This window comes from Pelmatolapia mariae, linkage group LG4 (genome assembly GCF_036321145.2).
Source record: "Pelmatolapia mariae isolate MD_Pm_ZW linkage group LG4, Pm_UMD_F_2, whole genome shotgun sequence".
Taxonomy (NCBI): domain Eukaryota; kingdom Metazoa; phylum Chordata; class Actinopteri; order Cichliformes; family Cichlidae; genus Pelmatolapia; species Pelmatolapia mariae.
The window spans coordinates 23,713,551-23,739,247 of NC_086230.1; the positions used below are offsets into that span (position 1 = coordinate 23,713,551).

The window sequence follows — 25,697 nt, forward strand, 5'->3', positions numbered from 1 at the left end:
TTGGGGGGCTCTTATGAATGCAGAAAGTGCCATCAGACTTTGATCCACCATGCAATACCATGTGGTCAGCATAGTGGCTTCATATTTCAACATGACAATGACCCAAATGCACTTGCTAATACAGTAAAAGCATACCTGGACAGAAAAATACACAATGGGGCACTGTCAGTCCTGGGCTGGCCTTCTCAGAGCCAGCAACGTGGGATCATTTGCACAGAGAACAGAACAAGAAGGCAGCCATTATTCAAAGAAGAGTTCTGAATGTCCTTCAAGGAGTCTGGAGAACTATTCCTGACTTACAAGAGAGTTTGGGCTTTGTTGACAAGTAAAGGTGGTCATACCTAATAGTATGGACATGTTTCAATAAATTGCTTCATCTCTTTACCACTTTCCCAGCAAAATATTAGGTAAAACGTGAAGGAAAGCTCAAGACTCCTCCACAGTACTGTAAATCTAAACGGAAATGTACCATTGACAATCATTTGTATAGTCTTCAGATCACTAGTGTAGTGTTTGGTGGCTGCACGGCTTGTTTGTAATTTGTGGGGTGGTTGTTGTTTTTTTGTTTTGTTTTTTGTTAACTGGATAAAATATATGTATTGCCTGTTTATGCAATGCTTATTTCTTACTTAAGATTTAGGCATCGAGGGGGCGTCTCAGTTTGGTCTGTGGCTTTGATTTGATTTTGCGAAGCTAGGCGAAGGACTGGATCACGTGTTAAGAATTATTTCCGTAACAGGATGTTTACTCTAATCAAATGTTGAACGATAATACTACTAATAATAATAGTTGTTGCCACTTTGTGTTAATCTTAAACAATAAACAAAAAGCTACCTTTCCCACCAACTGGACCACACTTAATACCGAGTGCGGGCGCTCGTTCCCGTTCAGGACTGCATATTCCACCTTAAAAACGCCTCTCGAGTAAAACTTTTCGCTCTAACTCCTTCGTTCCACCTTAAGCGCAAACGCAAACGCAGGAGGCGTACAGCGAGGTTTCCGCTTCTCAGTAGGGCTCGGACCGCGGCTCACGAAAATCACCGTGTGTAACGCACAAGGTTGACGCACTGAGGTACGAAAAAAACGGGGAAAAAAGAGAGCAAAGCAAGCGAGCAGAAAAGATGTCTGAATCCAAGTACCGCGAGTGGATTCTGGACACTATCGACTCGCTGCGGTCTCGAAAAGCCCGGCCGGACTTGGAGAGGATTTGCCGAATGGTCCGGAGACGACACGGGTCCGAGCCCGACCGAACCTGCGCAGAACTGGAAAAACTGATCCAAGAACAGACCGTGCTGAAAGTTAACTACAAGGGCTCCATTTCGTACCGAAACGCCGCCAAGGTTCAGCGGAGAAGCAGAAAAAAAGAAGATGTGTCGTTAACAGCGGCTGCGAGGAGGAGCGCCGTGGAAGAAGCTAGTCACTCCGACTTGAGCAACGGGGACAGCGCTTTCGGTCCCGCTGACCAGGACGAGGAGGATTTGGAGGTATGTGGAGGCTGATGCTAGGAGGCACGTTTTCATTGTCGTGTCACCTCACAGAAAATTAACAGGTGGGGGGATTGAACGACCACTGTTTAGTCAGTAAAAAAAAAACATGTTTTGCGTGTGTGTGTTAGGGAGTGGAGGGGGACGGTGAAGGGGAGTGATTTGCAAGTGCACCCGAAACTGCCGCAGACGGGGAGCGGCGGTTGGACCTCGCTCGAGCGCTGCCGAGGTGGAGAAGGGGAGGGGGGGGGGGAGGAAGAGAGAGAAAAAAACTGAAGGTGCGCGTGAAGGGAGCGTGTGGCACAATTTGTTTCTTTCTTCTTCTTTTTTTTACACAGCGCGACAGTTTAAAAGCGCTTTAAACGGACGGCGTAAAAGTGCAAACACGGGACGGGGAAAAGTTGAACCGTCCTGTTCGTCCGCAACAACCCGAGCCTCCATTATCGGCAGCAGAAAGCGCTTTTCAAGCCCCAAACTCGGCGTTGAGGGAGGGGGAGGGGGGTGCTGTTAAGGTTCCGCAATGACAGTTGAGGTAGCCCGGAAGTTGAGAAAAGTGCACTTTCATAATAATGGCATGAAAACGGTGCCCCGCTGGTGGGAATTTTATTTCGAAACGTAAGTCTGGATGTGTGTCTCTTCATACTCTGTCAATGTGGGAGTGGGTGAAGGAGGAGGAGGGGGGTGGAAAAAAAGTCTCAAACACTGCGAATGTAGGAACCTGACGGGGGGACTGTGGGTCATTGTTGCATTTTTGGTTGTTTTATGCCAGGGAAACAAACGGGGCCCGCTGTTGTAAACAGTGTCGCTACAGCCGTGTCCTCAATCATATTTTTGACCGCCCATGGCTAGATTTCCACCGTTAGCCTCGGTCTACACTTCAAAATATGCCCATCGCAATGTGCAGTGTGCTAAAACAGACACAAAATCGACTGCAAGCGGTGACAAAGTAGTTACATTGTGGGTGCAATCACTTCATTTAACCAAACTGCGTTTCTTCTTCGAGCGATGGACGATTGCCGACGCAGTGCTTGAAGTCGAACCCCTAGATCCATTATCGGACACACTGCCAAGCCCGGTCACGTCCAACGTCGTGGTGTTGGCTGTTTTTTGTTGTTGGTGGTGGTTTTTAATTTTATTGCTCATCACGTCCCATACAGTGGCGACATCTCGTCTCTGTATCTGCCAGCTGTGCGCCGACAGTATTTTAGGAGGAAAATCAGCACCACAAAGCTCTGAAATATGCAAGAGCCGGCAGAAAGCTGAAGTAACATAAAGCGACCGCAAACTGTTCGTCCGGCGCTAGATGGCGGATGCGCCCGTCCGATTTGGGTTAAGCCGAGATCAAATTGTTCTGTGAAAGGCGTGTATGTTGCTACAAGACCGACTACGCGTGAATGCTTTGAACAGACCCATCTGCGGGGTGTTACCCAGCTTTTGCCAGCATACGAGGGGGTCAAATGTAGACAGTGACGTGTCCGATAACGGACTCATTCGTGTGACTCTTCTCTGTCCAGTCGCTTTTGCTATAAATCGTTGACCCGACGCAAAGTCAAAGTAGACTGGTAATCGCGTCGTCTGCTGCTCTTTCTGATCGGAGGGCTGCCCGTCGAGTTAAAGCTCGGCTTTATCTTCGACCGGTCCGCCGTGCAGCGAGCGGCTCGGCCCTGGGAAGCTCTCTGGTTTTATTTCATTTTACTATTTCCCTTATTTACAAAAAGAGCACAGACACAAAAACAAGGTCTGTACCGCGTCTCCCAACTCCATGCGCACTTTGGAGGAAATTTGAGGAAAAACAACAAGAGCATCAACAAAAAACGCCTCCCATCGGCCCCTTTTGTGCTCTCGCGTGTTAAAATTATCAATCAAGTAGGCCTCTTACAAAAAAAAAAAACAAAAACCACGGGGACGCACAGAGTACGTCGGCGGCTCTGAGTGTTTGTGAGCCGAGATGTAAATCATGTTGGGCTGAGATCCCCCGGGGCGTGATGTTTTTGTGACCGTGCCTCGGTGAAAGTTGTGAGAAATGCAGTGCGACGGCTGAATGCCGTTCAAGCGGCTCTTTCCTCAGGAGCGGGGCGGGCTTTCGTGCGCTCCTGTGCTCGACTGCTGGGTCTCGGACACGCAGTCGCACACGGCGTGATTTTTCACTCGGGGCGCCGTCGACGAACCGCTCCAGCGAAAGGAATGTGTGTGTTCGTGAGAACTCTTAGCTGCTAGGAAGAAAAAAAGAAAAGACAAGATTGTGTTTAAATGTTTTAATGCAGCGGGGTACATGTTTGTGACGGGAGGGCTTGCACTCTGCGGAGTGAACGCTGTACCGCGGAAAGGGACGGAGGCATTCAAAGGCAATAATTTACCACCACCGCGGTCAAATTGCGACATCAGTACGAGCTCGCCTTCATGTGATACCCTCAGCCTACAATCGGTGCCTCTCAGTGTTCCCAACAATACCTTACAACCTTGTCGGGCTCAGCAGCTTTTTTTTTTTTAAAGTTGCTGCTAATAACAACTTAATGTCTCTTTCTGCCTTTTGTCCCCTCTCATCCAAATGGAGATTTAGAAACATCTAGAAAGCTTCTGTACAAATGTGAAATCACGTTTCCCCCTCTGCTCCTGTGTTCCAGGCTGACACCTCTATAGCTATGGACACAGACAGCAATGCAGACGAGGAGGGGGGCGATGAGAGCCGGGATGGGCAGGAAAGACCCTCACCCAGCCACACACATGAAGATGCCAATGTGCACTGTGCCAATGTGCACTGTGCCCCCGTGCGAGCCGTCTCTGCCCCCTGCTCTCCCTCTGGCGCTAGGCCTGGCCCCGGGTGCAGCCCTGGCTCCGCTCTGGACTGTGCCTCTTTCCAGAAGGCTGGTGAGAGGCCCAACTCCTTGCCCTCCTCCAGCCCCAGGGCCCTTGCTCACAATGACTGGGCTTATGATTCTGCTGTCTGCCCAGCAGAGCGCCAGCACCCAGGAATGCAGAGAGACAAAGGTATTCACGGTGCTACACACAGAGCAACATGCGCACAAAGCACTCTAATATCAGTTTATGTGCAAGCTTACGCTCAGCTTTGCGCTGGATATGAAAGAAGTCGATGGGAGCTTTTAAACACCTGCGTGATTATTTGTGGGATGTTGACAATAACAACTGTAATGTAAGCCAGACACAGAGATGCAGGGGAAAATAATATATTCTCATAGCTTAGTGATGATCCAGTCTGAAGTGCATTCATCCATTTGGCTGTCATAAATTTCTCCTATTAGACTAAGTAGAATTTGGCAGGTCAGATGTGGACGACAATCAGCGTATAATTGGTGTTAATTGGCCCGCTCTGTGTTAGCAGTGGCCATGAAGCCAGCAGCCCAGTCTGTAGCTGCTGCCCCCTGCGCTGTAAACAACGTAAAGAAAGATGATGGAAGCAAGGCGGAGGACAGAAGCGTCTCGTCTGACCAGTTGGTGCCAGACTCAGCAGCACGGCTGGTAAGGGCCTGTTTTTTCCTTTTGTGACTAACATCTGTATCTGTCCTCTGCTTTTTTGATCTCTCTGCTTCCTACCTGACATTGTCATCTTGAATTCATCTTTGTTCTCTCGTGTTTGACCAGCAGGATGAGACCAGGAATGCTTCTAATGGGAGATCACAAACACTGCCTTTGCTATCTGACAACTGTGAGTTACATAGTTTTCTCTTGTTTGTTTGTGTTTTTATAGCAGGCTTGCAGCTTCTATCTCTTTTGCAAAGCTTGACTACCGAATCGTTCTCTCACTTTGGAACATGGTTTCTAATAGAAAGGGAACTTAAGGAGGTTAACTGTCAACAGCTTGGGCATAAAGGCTCCATTCTGGTTGTTATTTGGCTTTTTCTACCAGTACTTGCCTTCAGCATTGCTTACAATCTTTTGACTGCTTCACAAGCATGTGCTGCTACCTTCTGTTCAGCTAGTACCCACTCTAGTTAGAGGTCATTGCAACACTTTGTCAGGACTGACTTGTAGAGATGGGATTTTTAGACTGTCCACAGATGCATGATATGAAGAAAAATGACTACATTACCACCACATAATCAATTAATCATTCAGAAATATCTTGTGGGCTCTTATTTTCATTCTTCCTTAAATTTGATTACATTTATTCCATCCTTTGTGGTGGGCAAAACACAGAAATCTTGTTTTAAAGTCTTTCAGCTTTTATCACTTTAACTTGAGACTTAGCCAGCAAAAAAAAAAAAAGATGTTAAATGATAAATACATGTTCTTCACCACCACTGTTAAGTCATCTAAGCCCATGGCGATCATTAGGTGACCCTGATATGTTGGTACATTCCTAGTAAATCTGTGTTTGCAGGAAACAGTGAACTTTCAGATTTGCTAAGGATCTGAGTCAGTTTTTAGGGTTAAAGTTTCTGTCCAGAAGAGGCAGAGGCTTCCATTCTTGGTAGATGCTAGCGCAGGTCTTTAGTGTGTAAAAGTGAATGCAGTTTGTTGTGTTTACAGGGAGAAACCTAAAGGTAAAACACCTCAAATTGACCATTGTAGTTCTTACTGCTAAATAACCAATAAGCTGCATTGCAAGCCAGCTGTTAACCGATGCCTACAGTAATACAAAATCTGACAGATGGGGTGTCATCTAAATCTGAATTTAACTAATCCTGAACTGGGCTTAGCCAGGATCTAATGTCTCCGATCTTTATCTAAAAGTGATCATTGCAGATCCCTACTTTATTTTCTTTTCTGTTTTATTACTTCAGGGATCTGTCAGTGACTTTACTCATGCCTGAATATCAAAGCGAAACATGCATTTTTCTTTCCTAAGTGAGACATTGCCACTGTGGATTGTAATTGTGCAAAGCTGGCATGGAGGAGGAGCGGTACCCATCTAAAACGTGGCTGCGTCCCCGTCATGCATCATGTGTATGACAGTAGGCCTGCCAGCATCCTGTGAAAGTGGTCCGGTGTAATCAGGGGCTGTATCAACACTCATTCACCGAGCCCTCACCTTACTGAGGTGTGAAGCAGCTCTAATAGAAAAACATACCATAACTGCAGACAACCCAGTACGACTACAAGAAGCAGGGGAAAAAGCATCTTTTTCTGCTGCTGCTGGTCCAACATCGCTCTGCTGGATATCAGCGGAATGAGTTTGCACATTTAAAACTGGAACTGCTTTTTTTTTTCTTTGAAGAATATAAGTTAGAGCTCTGTTTTTCATTTTAAGACTTTTCTTTTTTCTCTGTTTGTTACTCATAAGAGCTCAGGTTCAGTTCACTTTTTATGAATGAGCTGCCCTGGGGTCGATGCAGATATCATCTGCGTTTGAGGAATTTTTACATTTATTATAATGTGATTTCTGTTTGTCAACAGGCACATTTAAGAAGGCAGACACATCATCCTTAACGGCAACTGATGACAATCTTCTGAATGGTGGTAAAGTGGATGACGTGTGAGTATCCTGTTGAACCAATACATATATATATACACACAGAATAAAAAAGTACAAAATACAGCAACTGGCAGGATCTGAGCATTTAGCCATAATTACCTGTCAGCCATTTAATCTGCCAGCCTCAGCTCAGCATGCAGATAGTCCTTGACGGTGTTTGGCCCACACTTTTTGGCAGATCGTCCAGATTATCAGTTCACCTTTGCTGAGGGACAGCACTTAAAATAATTATAGTAAACTACCCTGTGGGTCATGTAAAAGCTTGAAAATGAAACAAAATAAGACATTACCTGCACACAGATGCCATATTGAGGTTTTGTGACTCTTCTTGATTTATTTTTAAATCCTGTAATCCACCAGGTCTGTGAAGAAGGAGAAGATGAGCCAGAACCTGTTGCAGTGGACTGTGGCAGATGTGGCCAGTTATTTCTCAGCTGCAGGATTTCCCGAGCAGGCTGTCGCTTTTCGAACACAGGTTAGTGCAGCGGTACAGAGCTGCTACAGAGAGCATTACTCATACATCAAAGTCAAACCTAACATACTCCATCACTTCATGTATTTTTTTAAATTTTTTATTTTTTTTTAGAGGCTCTGTATGTGTACACTATGAGTCTGTTGCACTGTTCAAAACTGAAGAATGGTGCTGTTGGGTTAAATACTCAAAGCATATCTTTAGAAACCCAAGCGTAATTCTAATTAAATTCTTTTCCCTTTTTTGCAGGAAATTGATGGGAAGTCTCTTCTTTTGATGCAGCGTAGTGACGTATTGACCGGGCTGTCTATCCGACTCGGCCCTGCCCTCAAAATCTACGAGCGCCATGTAAAAGTGCTGCAGAGGACCCATTTCCTGGAATGCGAAGACCTTTGAAGTGGCGATTGACATGGCAGACTGTGCTGCATTGACTCAAACTTGCATTTAGCGCCCCCTCTCACTACTGCCCACTTTCATATACAGTATGTGTAGAGGGTGTGTGGTGGAGGGTTTCGGTGGAATTGACTTTCACTGTGAGAATGACCAGAAACTGAAACACAGTCGTCCTACCTCTCATTACGGTCTTTAGTTTTCAGATGGTTTTCATTTCACTCATTGCAACCCCGTTATGGAGGGAAGAGACCGCTGCATTCCGAGTGTTTTAAAGCGGTGCAGCAGCAACCTTTCTGCAAGACTAAAACACTGGGAAAGTGAAAAGTTTAAGCCTTCCAACCAAGTGGACCACCTACACAGACATGGCTGTGGACACAGTGCTGTCGCAGCTTTGGATGTCCCCTCTGTGTCTGTTACCACACATTCTGTTTACCCAGAAACTGTTATTCACAGAAAACAAAGCACAGCAATTGTGCAGTTTGCTTTTTTTTTTTTTTTCCCTTTAATTTTTTTTATTTCATGTGATGAGTGCTGGAGAAGTCAGACTATCCAAGTACCTGCATTGTTAGGGCTGCCCTTTATATCTTGTTTTTCTTTTAAGCCTTGGTAATCAGCAGTGAATAGTTGACAATTTTATAACTAAAGCATCATCTGACAGGTGCTGTGCAGATAGAATGAACAGCAGGACAACAATGGGAGCTAGAGCTCCATTGCAAACCAGTACTTTTCATAGGTTTTTTTTTACTTACTAAATAGGTATGAAAGTCACTAATTAGCAGCAGTGAGGTGAACTAAAGCATGACAATCACTGCTGAGAGTCAGATGCTGTGCACTCAAGCTCAGATCTTATGGGTTTGTTTTTTTCCACATTGAGAAAGAAAAAAGTTCCACCTACACGATGAACAAATATCCGAGTATTTGGGTGCAGCCCTAATCTGCAGAGTCTGATTTCTAACTTATCATTGCCGCCAGTAGCTGCTGTTTTGGATTATTTCTTCTGTACCGTTTATAACACTGAGGCCCTTTTCAGACATGGGATATGTGACATTGCTGTCAAAGCAACGGCACTGTCATTTAAACGTACGCCACTTTCCTGTTAATATTCCTCTCGATTTCATTCAGACACACCCGCAGCAGTGACGGAGGCCCGCGGCACATGTGCATCGCAGAGGAATGTTTTACTGCGAATCAGGTCCGGAACAAAGTGTCAATGTGTATTTGTTATTGCTCTTTAGGGCATTCTCTAGTGCATGTCTGAAAGGGGCTGGAGATATAACCAACACTTGAGCTGATTTGCTACAACCTGAGGGTTTTTTTGTTTGGTTTTGTTTTGTTTTTTTCTCCTTGTATTGTCTTAATTATAAATGACTGTGGTCCAACAATACAGTTGCACTTTGGGGAGCAATTGCAAATAGATGTGACCAGAATATGTGCAACCTAAAGGAACTTGCTTTTACACATACACAAAATAAACCTGCAAGAAATGTTGTTGTAATACTGAATATATTGTGAGACATTCAACGGAGCTGCTCAGCATCTGTTTACAAACAGATATCTCGATGAGATGCAATATTTTATCTTCTCTTATTCCTTTATAATTTTGTCTCGTCTCTCTTTGTGTTTTGATCTAAGCCAGCCACTTGAATTGTAACATTCCACATAATGTAGTCTGCATCTCCAGTGTATTTCCCTCCACGTTTTATCTGTAACACAACAGACACTTTTGCGGAGTTGCAAATAAAACTCGTGTCTCCGCTCAGTTGTTTTGTGAGAGTTTATTACCCTTAAATCAACAGTACACCAAAAAGCAATTGTTTCATTGGTTCGGTGACTGAAAGTAATGTAAACAAACTTTACACTACAGATGGAAATCCCTGCAAAAAATATCTACTTTTTTGTCCCTTACAATTTTCAGTAACAAATTCACTCATCTTCAAATTCAGTCAGTTTAGCTTTGTGTGAAAAGCGCCTTCAGGGGAAACACGATTCATAACAGTGAATAAACTTCATAAGAGAACAGTGTTAGTATAAAGGTCAGTAAGTAGAGTATTGCATGAGCTGCGTGACACCACCAAGTTTTCAGCTCCAGGCTGCATAGTAGAGAATACTTTTGATAAAATTTCACTGATTGGGCTGATAAAAGCTACGATTTTTTTTTTTAAACTTTTGAATATTGTGCAACACATAAAAAGAATAATAAATAAAAAGGACATCTTTTATCTTCGAGATTGCATATAACATTAAAATAAGACTTTATTGCATTTCACTAGCTTCCTTTCAATGTGACAGTCCTTCAGTTACCAGTCCAGCACTGTAAATGCCGCTCCTTACTAACCTCAGCGCACAGTCCCTGGCATCCAGCGGGATGGATGGGCCCTTAAAAAGGACCGCTACCAGTGAGGAGTTGAATGGGTGTAGCAGCTGTTGTTGCCTGTGCTTAGATCTACAGGATGAAGGGCAGTATGGAGGAGCGCAGGGTGGGATAATCCCTAAACTCCTTTAAGTAGCTGCGGTGTTTGCCTTTAGCCCAAACCGTCATCTGGATGAAGGCCACAAGAGTGAAGAAAGCCACAGGCACACACTGGGTCATCACTGTGAAGCCGATCCAGGAGCCAACCTGTGAGCAATAAGTTTACAGACACACACACATAGAGTGCATGGAGACTGATGGTACAGTTACAGAACATAACCACCAGATGGCAATGCATCTTTCCTTGCGAGGGTAAAACGCAGCACTGTACAATGAAACGTTAACCTTTAGCGTTCTAGTAGAGTAACATTAAAAAATACTAATAACACCAAAATGAGCATAGACTCAGAAAATTCCCTTTAAATAAATATATAAATACTGGATGTTATAGATTCATCTACCTAAGGAAAAAGGGTGAACTTCACCGAAATATGGAGTTTGATTTGGGCTTACCTCATATGTGTAGTTTGGACAAGAGACCAGCCAAAAGATCCAGGTGAAGGGGTTTTTTGTTGGATAAGGAATCTTCTTGGTTTTGGAGCCTGAAACGAAGGGTAAACTCAGAAATCAGTAAGAAAAGGAGACTGAAAATCACACGTATTGCTGCAAAACGCTCACCTGGTGTTTTGAGGTTACGAAGCGCCACGTGGATGGAAAAATTCCCTATTTGACAAAACTGTGGGGATAAAGATATTCAAAGATGAGCATGCAACAGGATGGTGGGTTTAAAATGTGGAAGGTGACTCTCAGAGAGCTGAAGCTTACCAGGAAAATGTAAAGACCTGCATTCACCTGCTGCTGCCCGTAATCTGTTGACGTGTCACAGAAAAATGGATTAAGATAGAAGTTGGCGTTGACTGATGAGCTAAAGTGAGAATGAAAGTGGTCAGCACTTACAGGGTGTGGTGTAGAGAGGGTGGTTAATGTAGTATGCCATCCAAGCTGCAGTAGACCAGTAATAGCCACAGTTCTGGCATAGAAAGCAGGACTATAATAAGTCAAAGTGTCTAGATATGGCTCCACATAGATTTCTGAGAATGGTAACCACAAACAAAGTAATAAGTACAATACACAAACCTTTAAATGTGCAGAATGGTTACCTTAAAAATGTTCCTGAGAGGCATGGTCCCATGGGAGATACGATGGACAAACAGTGTCTCCAGAATCCTCTTGATGTAGTGGAAGGAGTGACATATGCAGGCCAAACTGCAACAAGACACACAAGCACAAAGACACACTTACATATTTAGCTGTGATTAATACATTGCCCCGCTGCAGTCCATTACACTTGGCGCTGACTCAGTGTCAACATAGCAATATGCTTCCCAACTGTTTGTCATGCTGACGGGGGAGGCGGGGGGTCTGTGCAAAGCCCGGGATTGTGTGAAACACTGCACCAACATCACAACAGATCTCTGAAAACATGGGAAAGCCGACACTCACTGTACGACCCAGTGCTTGCTGCTGGTGAAGTCATACTTTGGAGAGTAGATGAAGGGAAGGCGGAAGTAGAACATTAAGTAGATGATCAGCGGGCCAGCACACTCTGCCAGGAACACCTGAAGTGAGTGAGGAGACACATGTGCTTTAAGTCAAGGGTTCTCAAATCTTTGTGACCAAGGGCCAGTTAAGGGATTTGTGTGGAAAGCTGCACATATTAAAAAAATGCACACATTAAAGGAGAAATGTTGTTTGGCAGTATTTTATCTTGGCCTGTTTTTCATTTTATTCAGTATAATCAGTTACATTCTTTGGCAGCAGGTGTAGGATGGTTTAGTGGGATATGATGGCTGGAAATGAAGAGTTCCAGCTGGATGTTAGAAACGCTACTATACTCACTGGCCACTTCTTTAGGTACACCTGTTTGCCTGCTCTTTTCAACAAATATCTAACCAGCCAGTTACAGTTATATAGCCTACGAAGGAATATTAAGGCCTCATTTCAGACGGATCAGACGGAAAAGTGCACAAGAGCGGGTTTGTACAAAATGAAATAGCTGGTATTGGACAGATGCAAGGTTATCAATAGTTACACCCTCGTCCAATAAGAGGATGTATGTTGTGTCAAAAGACGGTGGATCAATTTGTTTCACTAACTCATCTAAACAAGGCATTTTTTAGAGGGTATAGCAAACATGGCAGTTTGTTTCGAAACAAAAATGATAATCTCAACATTTCGACTTTTTTCTCAAAATAATTGTTAATATTTTTTCTCATTCATGTGGCCCTAATAAATACTCCATCATACATAGAATCAACTCAATCCACTTTTGCATGTAGACATGCCCCAGGCAGTCTGCTGAAGTTCAAACTGAGCATCAGAATGGGAAAAAAGGGATTTAAGCTACTTTGAATGTGACATTGTTTTTAGTGTCAGAGTGCTAGTTTGAGTATTTCGGAAACTGGTGCCATAACAACCATATCTAGGATTTATACACAATGGTCCAAAAAGGAGAAAATATCCAGTGAGTGGCAGTTATTTGGGTAAAAAGTCCTTGCTGATGTCAAAGATGAGATGAAAATGGCCAGTCTGCTTCCTGCTGATAGGAAGGCAACAACAACTCAACCACTTGTTAGAACCAAGGTATGCAAAAGAGAATCTCTGAACACCCAACACACTGAAGCTTGAAGCAGGTGGGCTACAGCAGAATAACACATCATGTCACAAAGGTTTGGTCAAACTGCGTTCTTAAACATAGCTTGAACAAGTTCACTGTACTCAGAATCCATCACTTTTCTTCATGGATGTGCAGCTGACAAATCTGCACCGTGTGGCTCTGTTTCAACAAAATGAACCAAATTCTCTGAGGAATGTTTTCAGCACATTTTTGAATCTCTGTCATTAAGATTAAGGCAGTTCTGAAGATCGAAGAGGGTCCAAACCCTTTACTGGGATAAAGTGTATCTAATAAAGTGACTTTAGTATATTTATCATAATATGATATCATAACAACATATGACCTGTCGATGAATGAAAAGTTAAAAACAAATCAGGGGTTGCATAAGTTAATAACAGGGCTACACTTTGAGAACTCCAGCTTTAAATGCTTTTAACTCAGTACCATAAATTCCGGTAGCTTTCAAATTACAGAAATTAACATATACTAATTATTGACTGAAATCCATTTAGAATGATACTTTGTCGGTATAAACCCTCTGCCACAGGGAGAACATGCAACTGACACCTGACATCCTCACCAGCTCACTAACAGCTGACACCAGCGTGGCTCTGGTTTCTACAGTCTCACTTGTTAAAGCCACCATGGATCAAAAAGGTCTGTCTACCTCACCTAAGCATTAGCAACAAATCAGTTACAGTAATACTCCTCCTCATATTCAGTATGTACGCATAGACCAGATGAGATACTGGGACAGCTTGTAACACCCGCTTTATGATCAAGTGACACAGCTGACAGTGAAACAGATCCCTGAATCAGCACCTTAGGCGGAGGCCTGGCTCAGCATGCCTGACTGGTAGCTACTTCTGATCTCTGCTCGTCCACCCACACTGGCATCAGACTAAAGGCATTTTTCTCAGATTGTCTCAGGGTTGGACAGGGAATGTAAAGACTGGGTGAGCATGGGTGAGTAAAGAGCAGCAATGAAACGGGAGTGAGTGGTCAGGAGGGATAAACGCCTCAGGGGGGAAATGAGGCCATGAGATTAAATGTCCTAGGACAGAGGACATGCAGTGCAAGAGGTGGGGGTAGTGCAGGGGGGACGCCACAGCAAATCAACTCTACCTGTCACTGTAGGCTGATATTTATATTCAAGAGTTATTGAGTGGGTGAAAGGGTGTCTTTGTATATTTAAAGTGCAAGAATGTTAAAAGATCGTGTCGAGGGGTTTGCATGTTTTAGCATAATAAGTGCAAAGCAGTTTTTGTAAAGCAGTTCTCTTTAAGTGATAGTCAGCAGATTAAAAACAATCCAGCTGTGGCTGAGTCATATCCAAAAACCAATTGTGCAAACATGAGAATTAAATCATTTCTTCTAATAAAAATATGCGTCTTTAGAGTATATTTAAATCCCAGAGCAGAGGTATTACAGAGCAATATTTTCATGACTTTACACACAACACTAAATCCAAATGTTGTGTGTCTGTGTACAGGTGGACTTACAGTTCCCCACGTGAGCTGGGGTCCCAGGTCACTGAAGTAAAAGCTGGCTGTGGTTCCCACAGGAAGTGTCTGGAGAATGTCCTCATCCCTGAGACACTTTGCCTCTGAGACAAAAACAGTCACCATCACGACCTGCTCTGTAATCTAGATAAATGCTTTAAAAACAAAAAAGGTGGCAGACTTACTTGGATCTAAGCGTAGGGACTGTCGGGCCGGATACCACTTAGGATCTGTCAAAATGGGGAGGAACTTTACTATTAGTATTCTGAAGAGATTCTTTGTGGTCCAAGTGTCTCACTGCTGTAGCTGCTTTCGTGTTTGTACTGAACATCGCCAGATTTAATGTAATTGGGATTCAGCAAAGTCAGCAAGAGTCATTTTGGATGTCGTGTAGGATGAACTTACATGATTTGTGAAACAAAGCTTTAATATCCAAAACAGTGGCAGTTGGCTCCACCTAAAGTCAAAATATAAAAATAAAATATGTTAAAGATTGTGTTATTACCAGCAAGACAAAAAACAAAGCTGAAATCATTCCTGCTGTCTTGACCAATTTTGTTTTGATTCCTTTTGAAACTTGTCAGGCTCGTCGACTCTGTTATGAGCCCTCCTTCTACGGACATAGCTTGTAACATTTACACTAGCTACTAATCAAGCCTATCTGCGATGTGGGCATGTGCTGTAACTGAAACAGAAAATTCCTGTCAGATGAGGAGGGAATTCTCACCTCCTAACTGCAACCCTAGCTCAATAGAAACTTAACTGATAATGGCTGCACTCGACTGGGCAAACTGTGAAACAGATGATTATCTTTAAAGAGCATCCATGTGTTCAAAGTAACCGTTCTGTATTTTCTTGGCTTCACTGTGGAGTAAGATCAGGTTTTGCCGCTTGTAGCACAGACTTAACATGTATAAAATATGAAACTTTCAAAAGAGTGAGAACAAGGTGATAAATCAATCCACTCTATGGCATGCTAATGTTTTGGAGCCTTTCTTTTAAATAGGACTTTAGTTATGTGGCTGCAATCAAAATGATCTGCTGGCTGTTAACATTTTTTAAAAAATCATTAAGCTAAATATAAAAGGTGAGTGTAATTAAATAAAGACCCTTTTGACATCCTCTCACTCACCTTGTCCAGCAGCAGTAGTTTCTCCTTTGTCTTTAAATCCACAATCTCCACCTCAAAGTAAACAATCCTTTTGGCCTTTTTGGGGGCTTTTGGTTTTGGCCTCGGTGCGGTTTTCTTCTCAGGCTCTACTGCATCTGCCTTCTTTGCCTCTAATGCGAGTACATCCATGACACTGTTTGATCCCAAACCTCAATAGCGTGGGGAAATAATCTGTGATATGTCCAGTGACGCTGGTTGTGCTCCACTGGTATGTGTAACAGCTACCAGCTCGTCTCCAGAGAAGCTGTTAGTCCAGTTCAAGAGTCTCTTGTGTCTCTCAGACTCAGTGAATATCCTTCCACTTTCTGAGTTTCTTTCACAGAGGAGTGGCCATAAACACTTGAGGCAATGGCACTGAGCAGAAGTCAGAGGAGAGCTAGTCTAAAACCATGAAGTAGACCTGCTCTTCACCTGAACAGAATCCTGTTCAAGAGCCACAGCCCCCACTTCACGCAGCAAAATGCACTGAAGACGAAACTGGAGAGGCCCAAGACATAATCCATAGCGCGCCATTTGCGAGGCTAAATATAAGTCGCCTGATTTGCTCTGCTCCAGCTTGGTAACCTTGGGAAGCCACATACAGTACAACCTTAGCCGGTGACAGATGCCAACATTTTCTCATTAGACCTATAAGACACATCTGCTCCCTGCTCTGCTCCTCGCTTGGTCACACAGTGAGGGGTCCCACTGAAAACCTGATCAGTCAGATGAAAGATCTCCACATGCCCACACATCCCTCTATCCCCCAAACCACCTGTGAGGCTTGTTTTCTCGTTCTGAAAAACCACAACAAAGGCAAACCTGTTTATTCGGGGCCTGCGTCAGTTCACAGTTTGTGTGCCGAACACATTCTGAAACACTTCAAGGGGGTTTGTTTTGAGAGGTGGGTGATAAAAATGCTGATTGGGAGAACATCAGAGATGCCTTTCATTGCACTGGGTCAGCTCATCATTGCAAATAGCCAGCTGCATATCTATAGTCTATGTTCTATTTATAACAAGTAAGAGCAGCACAGGGCAGAAGCAGGCAGCAGTACGCGTGCATTCCCAGATCACTTCTGAGTCTTGGATTTGACACATTCCAGCTTAACTGTAATCCGTTTCATGCTAATAAACTCATTTATGTGTTGATCTAGGCCTGCTTCTTTTTCAAGGTGGTTACACTGAGATCTGATCTTGTGACGTCGTTGTGATCCTTCACAGTGATTTGTGGAGCAGCTACAATCTGTTTAGGTTATCTAAAGGCTCTTCTGAATATCCTCATTATTCCCTGTGTAACGTGAGATGAAAAGATGCAATGTAAAAGGGCTTTGAGCTGATATTTTTTTTATATACTATCATTTTTCACAATGATTGTGAATGCTCTTTTTTTCATGCAATGAGAATAAAAGGGCTTTTTATAATCATTCATTCACTGTCTTTGTTTCCACTGCTGTGAAAGCAATCCATTGCGCTCTTGTGAAACATATTACCCCTAGGCTTTTTGTTTTTGTGGAAACTCTGTCAAGAAGCCTTTGATTTAACTCATATCTCATATGCATATCTCTGTGGCTGTATCCTGATTAATGAGAAGTTGCTGGTGAACATGTGAAAAACCTTCAGCACTTGTACATCTCCTGAGTCAGGCAGTGAGCAGCAGGAAAATCAATGCTGACCCCTTCAGTCCTGTATGTATTTTAGCACGTGTCCTCTAGTAAGTAGCGCACAGCACTGCATAATCAGTGAAACCACTTTATAATTGAACTCAAAGAGTTTCTTTCTATGCACCATCAAACATGAATAGTTAATTTAGCCACATCGGATCCTGTCAAATTATCTTGAAAAACCAAGACACCCCTTTACACTTACAGGGAATGTCAGCATTAGCTGAAGCTGTAGAGTCTGAGCAGTCATCAAGATGAGCATGTAAAATATATTTGGAGACAGTTATGGTCAAGCTTTTACATAGACTCATAGGCATGAATGTCGTGTTAATTTGGGGCTTTAAATAATTTTTTTGAACTGTTCTTTTTAATGATTTTAAGAAAACAAAAGCTCGGTGCACAAGATTGAATTTTTGGGGATTTTCTCTAATCTGCACAGGGTCAAAAGTATATATACAGATATATACACAAACACCCCCATAATATTTGATTACACGTCAAGTTGCACCGAGATCACATGCTTTTGGTGCCCATCAACAAGCTTCTGGCATATTTCTTTATATGCCAGAAGTTCTTAGGTTTAAAAAGTTAAAAAGTCTCACCTTTATTCTTTCAAACATACCTCTTGTCATTGTCTCCAAATAACTTAATTTTTGTTTTGTTTGATAAAATTCTTCCCCAGATGATATTTGGCTTGTCCATGAGGGCAGCTGCAAATTTTAGTCGACTTTGGAGCAGGGCTTCTTTCTCAATCGGCACACTCTCTGTCCATGTTGATGTAAAACTCACTCCACTGTGGACAGTGATGCTGGAGTTTCCAGGTCATGGCAGGCTGAGCGTTGGTGGTTCCTGGGCTATTCTTTAACGGTCTAATCGATTTTCCTTTTAACCCTGAGAAAATCCAAAAGAAATTTAAACTCGTGCAATTCTTGTTTTTTGTTTTGTTTTGTATTTTCTTTTTCTTTTAAGTCATTAAAGTTATATGCTGTACAATCATTACTATGGCATTCACTCCCGTGATGAATGTATTCAAACGTCTGATCACAACTATTACCTTTGATCTTACATGCAGCGTATATTGCTGAAATGCAATAACAATAATGTTAAGATTATTAGACTGATCTGTGGACATTCACTTTAAAATCTGTTGCACTTGATATTTCATTTAATTTTTATTCCCAAGTGCCTGTGCCATGGCCTATATGTTAACTATACGCATGTGTTTAGATTTAAAAGGTACAATTCACAAGCCAGATTCAATATTCCATATTCCAGAAAATCCGTGCATCATGTTTGCATCATGTTTTGAAAGTGCAAGAAATTTGTATAAAGAGCTGTTGTAGAAATATTGCTTTAACACATCTAAGATAATAATAATAACAACAATAAATTAATTTATCATTAATATAAATTGTTACATAACGCGAATCCAGAAAGCAGGAAATGGAGAGTTTGATGCTTAAAATGTGGTCAGTGTGTGTCTGGTCATATAGTTTCTTATTTTTATTTTTACCCTATGGTATTTCTTCTTCTCCCTGCGTTATAGTACAGAGATGAACTGGAAACTTGTAAAAAATTACTCAATAGTATCAAAGATTCTCACGCTGCCAAGTAGTCTGCGCATGCGTACTTGTATGTCACTTATATTATAATAATATGCTAATAATATAATAATAAGAGCGTTTAAAATGCGAATATTTTACACGAGTCATCCAAGCAGTGACAAATGCCTCGATAGGTGGCCGGTTTCGAGTACAAGTTTCTTAAACATTTAATTAAAAATGTCCAGCGCGGCTCAAGCGAAACCGGAAGTTGTCGGGGGTGAATTTTCTCGACTCGGCAGAGATGACCCGCATCAGCAGCATCAGCTTCTTCCAGAAGTTTCCTCGCAAGGTTTCGAGTGCGGCATACTGACACACTTACGCAAACGCGGGCGGGCTAGGTGACATTTTCGTCCTCGCCAGTGGGTCAGAGCTGAAAGTTGCTGTCGGGGGCTGTGACACTTTCTGGAGGAGCACCCCGACGGCGATCTGAACTACTGCCCGCTGCAGGGACAGCTGCGGCGGCGGCGTGAGACGGTGGATCCCGGTAACCTGTGCTTCGTTTTACACGAGGCATGCTGGGTGTTTTGTCGACGTCAAACCGAAGCTTCGACAAAAGCAATTGAAAGAAGTGCCGACCGGCCGGTGTGATGGGTAAAGATTATTATAAAGTGCTGGGAATAGCCAGGGGAGCATCTGAAGATGAGATAAAAAAGGCGTACAGAAAACAGGCTCTGCGCTATCACCCCGACAAGAATAAGTCTCCTGGAGCTGAAGACAAATTCAAGGAGATCGCCGAAGCCTATGACGTCCTCAGTGATGCCAAGAAAAAGGACATTTACGATCGTTTTGGAGAAGAAGGTAACCGAACTCCTTCCCCCAGGTTGCACGAAGTTTTGCAGCCTTTGCATTTACCGAGTTTAATCCTCTGCAAATAATGCAAAGCAAAACGTGCATTTTCTTACTCTCTCAATCGATGTACACATGCATCCTCCTCAGTGCAGTTTCTGGGGTCTTTCTGCAGCAGTAATCTGACAATAGTTGTGTGTACAATAGGTGTAGCTGGAGAACCTGCTGGAAACAGCAAGTTCTTGCCCGTCCTGTCGGTGTGCCTCTCTCTTGTTGTTATTGTGGCTTTGAAAAATGGCACAGATTTGTACCTTCAGGCTTTGGTGTCCTTGTCCACACCCTCATGGGCAGGGAGGGACAGAGATCAAACTTTGAGATGTCAGGAAGCAAAAAAATATTTTAACTTCTGAGGATTTACTTCTTGCAAGTAGTAAATATTTTGTGTCAGTTTGTTTGTTTGTTTGCAATCTTTAGACATTGATTCAAATCATAGGGGTGAATATAGGGTGAATGTAGGTCAGTGTGTTATAAGTGTTAAAGCGGTAATGCCGAGGTCTTATTCAACAGATGAACACCAATAAGCTGATCAAAAAGATCAATAATCAGGTGGATATCAGCTGATATCGTCTGATAACTACCTTGTCATTAGCAGTGATCAGTGTTTGTTGTGTTAAGACAACTATGTGTTGACTTAGTGCCCAATGATGGTGCAGGGAAAACTCTTTTTTGAAGTCAGTTTTTATATAAAGAATGCTTAGTTTCCCAGACATCAAAGGGTAAATAAATAACAGTAAAAACTAAACAAACATGCTATTTCAAACATTGATATGATAATGATATTTCCTCTGTTCTTTTTAAATACTTGGTGATGTCGTCTTCTTCAACAGGATTAAAGGGTTCAGCTGACACTGGAGGCAGAGGACATGGCGGTCAAAGCTGCAACTACAGCTTCCACGGGGACCCTCACGCAATCTTCGCTGAGTTCTTCGGTGGCCGCAGCCCATTCGATCACTTCTTCTTCCAGGACGGGGAAGACGACGTGGACATCAACGACCCTTTCGCAACGTTTGGCATGCCAGGAATGGGCGGCATGGGTGGGTTTCACCGGCCTTTCAAACCCCACCCGGCAGGAGTTCACCGAGCGCACGACAAGAAGAAGGACCCACCTGTGGTGCACGAGCTGAAGGTGAGCTTGGAAGAGGTGTTCTCGGGCTGCACGAAAAAGATGAAGATTTCTCGCAAGAGGCTCAATCCGGACGGCTGCACCATGCGCAGCGAAGATAAGATTTTAACGGTGGACATCAAGCGTGGCTGGAAGGAGGGGACGAAAATCACCTTTCCCAGGGAGGGGGATGAGACTCCCACCAACATTCCTGCAGATGTGGTGTTTGTGGTCAAAGACAAACCTCACCCGGTGTTCAGAAGAGAGGGCTCAGATATTGTTTATCCTGCAAAAATATCTCTTAGAGAGGTAAGATAAGCATTCCAACATTAATCACGCTAGTTTATCTTTTTAAAGATGCTTATAATCAAAACTCGGCCAAGCACTTGGATGTCTGCTTATCATTCCTTTTGTCTCCAGGCATTGTGTGGTTGCACGGTCAAAGCTCCCACACTGGACGGCCGGACCATCACTGTTACCTCTAGAGACATTGTCAAACCCGGAACGAAAAAGCGAATAAGTGGCGAGGGGCTGCCATTGTCCAAGTTCCCAGAGAAGAGAGGTGACATGATCCTGGACTTCACTGTTAAATTCCCAGACAAACTGGCCCAAAACACACGCGATACACTCGAGCAGATTCTTCCGCTGTGACATCTTATGACTCCAAATCCCAAAAAAGTTAGCATTTCCAGCGGCACTGTCTTGTGTACTACCTGGACTTTTGAGGGCAGATTTGGGTTCAGTGGGGTTTAATTTTACTGCCTGAACAACAAATATTCTTAACCCAGAATCCAGCTTATTATTTATTTATTTTTTGGCTTTGAGTGAAGGAGACAAAGGCAGAAAGACAAACAGGTGTTCTTTAAATGTTCAGTGAATTGCAGCACTTGGAAACTTATTTTAGTAACTGAGGATTTGATAACATAACAGATCTTTGTGCAAGTGCTTTAGGTAACACACAGCCAGCTGCTTAACAATACCTCCCTGATGCAGGTGCACTGATGCATGCATGAATGTGGCTAAAACTACATTACTCATAGGACATGATTTTGGTTTCCATTAAGTAAAATTGAGGCTTAGATATTGTGTGGGTCTTGAAAGGTGAAACCTTTTGAGATATCTGTAGCAGTATTGGTCTTACTAGGAGTTTTGGCTTAAATAGAGTTTTCTTTTTCATTGATAAATAAAATTCTGTGTTTTACTTGTCGTTTACACTAAGCTATAATGTAAAGCTTTGTGAAAAATACACCTAAAGTGTTCTCAAGGCTGAAAACAGTAGAGCCCTACCAGGACTGATGCTCAGTACGACTCTTATGGAGTGTGTGTATATATAAATATATATATATTAGTATATAATGAGATGATATTGTTTATAATTATAAAACTGTCAGCCACAACTTTAAATCCACTAAAAGGTGAAGTGAGACTTAGCATTCATGTGGATGTTATTACATGTAACACACACTTAAAGCCCCTATCATGGAGGCCTAGAGGCCAGTTAGTGACCCGCCAACAACCAGAGGTCGCTAGGGAAAAATTTGCATTCCCAGTCTGGTTAATGAGTGGTTGCTGGGTGAAGTTGGTTGCAAAGAGATATCACCTGCAGATTGCCACGATCACCCAAAGGGCCAGAGGTGATACTGACTTGTCTGCAAACACTTGCCAGCTGCTTGTTGAGCAGAATGGAAATGGAGTAAAAGTTGCACCTATTGAAACATAATAGTTTTGTAGTAAAACACGGGCTTTGCTTTGGAGGTGAATGCACTCCATTTTTGTTTTGCGTTGCAAGTTTCACTACTGCTCCATGGTTAGATAGTGAATGCTTGCAGACAAATTAGTGTCTTGTGTACAAGCAATGGGCGAAAGCAGAAATCTGAGCGTTGACAAGGAGGGTTTTGTGCAGCACCTTAATTGTTAGTTATTTCACCTAGCGACAGTCTGCACAAGCAGTCGGGGATGACTGGGGCTCAGCGGCCAGTCCCTCGGTCATTACCATTGCTGAAGCCCAAGCTCAACCACTTGTGGCCAGCCTTCTTCCCAAGGTGTCACATTGGCCTGGAAACCCTTCAGGTTTCAGTTGATCTTTGGAACGTGGCAGAGGCCTCACTACGTAGAGGGTATCTGACAGGTCAAAGGGGAGGTACCCATGCACCTGATTGGTGTATGTACATACACTATGCTAGGGGTATATTTAAAAGAGAAAATGATTGGGTCATTGTTTATTAACTTTCCAGCAGGGCATTTAATAAAATTAGTTACCAACCTACCATGAAGACTTGACAGGTCTCCACACTACACTGTGCTCATCTGTAATGCTGCTCTGTTTCATGTGCTGCAGATTATTGTAAAAATGGAGTGAGACTATAAATGATCCCTGTTTAGTATCAGAAAGCATTATATCCAGATGCTAATATATCTGGAGATAGTCCAATTAACTTATGCTACTACTAATAATAAGATGCACCTTGATGGACCTCCAGTATTTTCCAGATTTTTAATGCAGGACAACAAAGGCATAGGGAGTTTTCTTTTCTGCATTGTAAAGATGGCACATGTTTACTTTTCCAAACTCTTGTTTAACCAGAAGTACACACAAATTATTGCTCATGTAAAATATTTGTTGGAGAAAAAAATGTGCCAAACATTTGTCCCTATCTTATTGTAATATATGTGTGTAATAATGTGTCTAAAAATTTGCTGAGGGCATGTGTGTATCCTGTCACATGACTGAAAATGATCAAAACCTGACTGCATTCATACCCTGTTAAAATGCACAGAGAAATTGATATTTTATACAGAAGTCATGTATTTGTGATGGTTTAATTCATCCTTTTTGTTGTTCTAATGCTGTCTGTCTGATTGCAGATTGAATCAAAAGCCAGTGTGTTTATAATTTCTTTTATCCAACCTGTAAAAATGATATGAAATGTGCTGCCGTTATATTTCACATCAAGATGTGAAAAAGAAGTTTAACCTCCAGCTTTAAAGGCCTGCAACCTTTGATCGTTCTGTCTTATATCACGAGTCTATTGTGCCAGACAGCTTTCACTCTAGCGTGTACAGAATCGGGTGTTGTGTAGTTTCACAGTTGGGTGACGATCCTGAAGACACAGTTGAAGTCTTTGACTGTGATGATGATGGAAGCTGGTGAATTTTAGTAATTTTAGTATCAATGTGACTGTCAGAGAAAAATAAGTAAACCTCATGATAGTCAGGAACTGCCGCTTCGTCCTGCTTCTGCTTAAGTTTCCAACTTACATGCACACATGGTGTAACATGAATGTAGAGATGTGTAATCTCTCTAATTTCTCTCTATTTTTTTTTTTTTTTTTTTACAGAATGAATGTTTTCTTTTTTTTCTTTTTAAAGGAAAACATCCATTTTTTTTGTTTGTTTACCTCATTTATGTTTTGAAATTTCTCAGGTTGGGATTCAGAAGCCTTTGATTTTTAACAACAAACATTTTATGAATTGATAATAGGAAATATGGAAATTTCTACTTGGCCTTTCCTATGCTGTGATGATTAGCATTTCCACAATAAAGAAACTGGCAAACCAAACTGGCCAATACTGCATCACTTACTGTCCAATGTTTTAATTATATAGCTGAATTGTAACAAGTTTCCCCTAAAATCTTTTCTCAGATTTCACTGTATCCAGCACGTTATCTAGCAAGCCTCATACATTTTGGTTTAGAGGGACTAAGCTTAATTTAGGGCTTAATTTATTTCAAGTTAACGACCAAATAATATTACAGAAAAATGCCCAACAATCAAATGACCCCTTCCAACCCCCTTAAAGAACCATGTGGTGACACTAGAAAGGAAAAACTTGCTTTTAACAGGAAGAAACCTCTGGCAGACACAGGATCTTGGAGGGGCAACAATCTGCTGAAGCCGACTGTGAGGGGAAAGAGAAAAGAGGCATTCACAGAGACGAGGAGAAAACAAACTATCTCAGAGAAAAGATAAAATCACATGGTGGCAAAAAAATGCTCATTGCATCATGGGAAGTTCCTCGGCAGCCTGAGCTTATGGCAGCATATCTAAGAGATGGTTATGATGGGATGTAGTTATTCAAGACTTGTGTGTGCAAGAAGAAATATTTTAGTTTAAATTCTAGAACTAACAAAGTATCAGTAAAGAGAAGCCAATACGGGAGAAAGACGGTCTGTGTTCTAGTCCCTTTTGGTACTCCCACTTCAGTGTTTTGGATCAACTGGCTTTCCAGAGATCATTCAGAGCAACCTGACAATGATTTACAATAGTCCAATCTAAGCATAACACATGCATGAACTAGTTTGTCAGCATCACTCCAAAACAGGACTGGGAAGAATGCAGTTAAAAGACATACTTCAAAAATGACTACCAGGTTCCTCCAAGTGTTGCTGGAGGCTAACATAATGTCATCCAGACTACATAGCTGGCTAGACACCAGGTTTCTGAGGTTTTGTCACGATTAAGAAGTAGAAAATTAGAGGTCAGGAATGCCTATAGTATAACGAACCAAGATGTCTAATCTGGTTTCATAGATAAATACAGCAAGGTACTATTTACATAGCAATGGAAATGCATGCAGTGTTTTCTAAAGATGTTACTTAGGGAAAACATGTATGAGTTAAAAGCACAGAGCCCTGTGGAACTCCATGTGAAGAAGAATCCCTGTTTACATGAACAAACACTAGTGTTACTTTTGTGCTATGATGAACTCTTCAAATGGACTATTTTACATTTTTTTTAAAGGTCTTGATGCATGCTTAGTCATCAAGGTAAGTAAATCCCAAAAGATTGATTCTCTTCATCTGGACGTAGCGTTTTCAGCGGAAGAACAGAATCAACTTTTTGGGATTTTTACTAGGTTTCTGTATTAGTCTTATTTGAATTGTTCAAAGAAACCATGTAATTATTCCCATTGTATTAAAGTGTCCTTGTCTCTTTTTTATTTACTGTGTAAAAATGAA

General features: G+C 42.3%; 3 protein-coding genes across 6 annotated transcripts; 2 read left to right on the forward strand and 1 right to left on the reverse strand.

Annotated features, from left to right (window-relative positions):
• The first annotated feature begins 1,000 nt into the window (after positions 1 to 1,000).
• On the forward strand, positions 1,001 to 9,526 carry samd1a (sterile alpha motif domain containing 1a). 4 transcript variants are annotated; one of them, XM_063470698.1, is made up of 7 exons: positions 1,001 to 1,484; positions 4,109 to 4,472; positions 4,822 to 4,961; positions 5,085 to 5,148; positions 6,840 to 6,918; positions 7,279 to 7,393; positions 7,640 to 9,526. In XM_063470698.1, exons 1-7 carry the CDS (start codon positions 1,122 to 1,124, stop codon positions 7,784 to 7,786), a joined length of 1,272 nt encoding a protein of 423 aa, XP_063326768.1. In that variant the 5' UTR covers positions 1,001 to 1,121; the 3' UTR covers positions 7,787 to 9,526. The 4 variants fall into 4 exon arrangements, with proteins under 4 accessions (XP_063326768.1, XP_063326770.1, XP_063326769.1 ...); XM_063470700.1 differs by having other exon boundaries at positions 5,088 to 5,148; XM_063470699.1 differs by having other exon boundaries at positions 4,825 to 4,961.
• A 137-nt stretch (positions 9,527 to 9,663) lies between these two features.
• Positions 9,664 to 19,198, reverse strand: tecra (trans-2,3-enoyl-CoA reductase a). The gene is made up of 12 exons (XM_063472008.1): positions 19,109 to 19,198; positions 15,505 to 16,107; positions 14,778 to 14,829; positions 14,558 to 14,602; positions 14,373 to 14,476; positions 11,697 to 11,812; positions 11,354 to 11,459; positions 11,151 to 11,223; positions 11,019 to 11,062; positions 10,872 to 10,929; positions 10,707 to 10,795; positions 9,664 to 10,400 (listed from the first exon to the last, which is right to left on the reverse strand). Exons 2-12 carry the CDS (start codon positions 15,670 to 15,672, stop codon positions 10,227 to 10,229), a joined length of 1,029 nt encoding a protein of 342 aa, XP_063328078.1. The 5' UTR covers positions 15,673 to 16,107; positions 19,109 to 19,198; the 3' UTR covers positions 9,664 to 10,226.
• Positions 19,034 to 24,285, forward strand: dnajb1a (DnaJ heat shock protein family (Hsp40) member B1a). Its single transcript, XM_063472009.1, has 3 exons — positions 19,034 to 19,587; positions 20,463 to 21,046; positions 21,158 to 24,285. Exons 1-3 carry the CDS (start codon positions 19,377 to 19,379, stop codon positions 21,386 to 21,388), a joined length of 1,026 nt encoding a protein of 341 aa, XP_063328079.1. The 5' UTR covers positions 19,034 to 19,376; the 3' UTR covers positions 21,389 to 24,285.
• Positions 24,286 to 25,697: the final 1,412 nt, after the last annotated feature.

Bases quoted from the DNA above. Each gene is read 5' to 3' on its own strand.
- samd1a (XM_063470698.1), top strand. From the start codon at position 1,122: ATGTCTGAATCCAAGTACCGCGAGTGGATTCTGGACACTATCGACTCG. The intron at 4,962-5,084 runs GTAAGGGCCTGT...GTGTTTGACCAG, and splicing joins CAGACTCAGCAGCACGGCTG to CAGGATGAGACCAGGAATGC. The intron at 7,394-7,639 runs GTTAGTGCAGCG...CCTTTTTTGCAG, and splicing joins CTGTCGCTTTTCGAACACAG to GAAATTGATGGGAAGTCTCT.
- tecra (XM_063472008.1), bottom strand. From the start codon at position 15,672: ATGGATGTACTCGCATTAGAGGCAAAGAAGGCAGATGCAGTAGAGCCT. The intron at 14,830-15,504 runs GTGAGTGAGAGG...TTTTGACTTTAG, and splicing joins AACTACTGCTGCTGGACAAG to GTGGAGCCAACTGCCACTGT. The intron at 11,063-11,150 runs GTAAGTGCTGAC...ACACGTCAACAG, and splicing joins CCCTCTCTACACCACACCCT to ATTACGGGCAGCAGCAGGTG.
- dnajb1a (XM_063472009.1), top strand. From the start codon at position 19,377: ATGGGTAAAGATTATTATAAAGTGCTGGGAATAGCCAGGGGAGCATCT. The intron at 19,588-20,462 runs GTAACCGAACTC...CTTCTTCAACAG, and splicing joins CGATCGTTTTGGAGAAGAAG to GATTAAAGGGTTCAGCTGAC. The intron at 21,047-21,157 runs GTAAGATAAGCA...TTTTGTCTCCAG, and splicing joins CAAAAATATCTCTTAGAGAG to GCATTGTGTGGTTGCACGGT.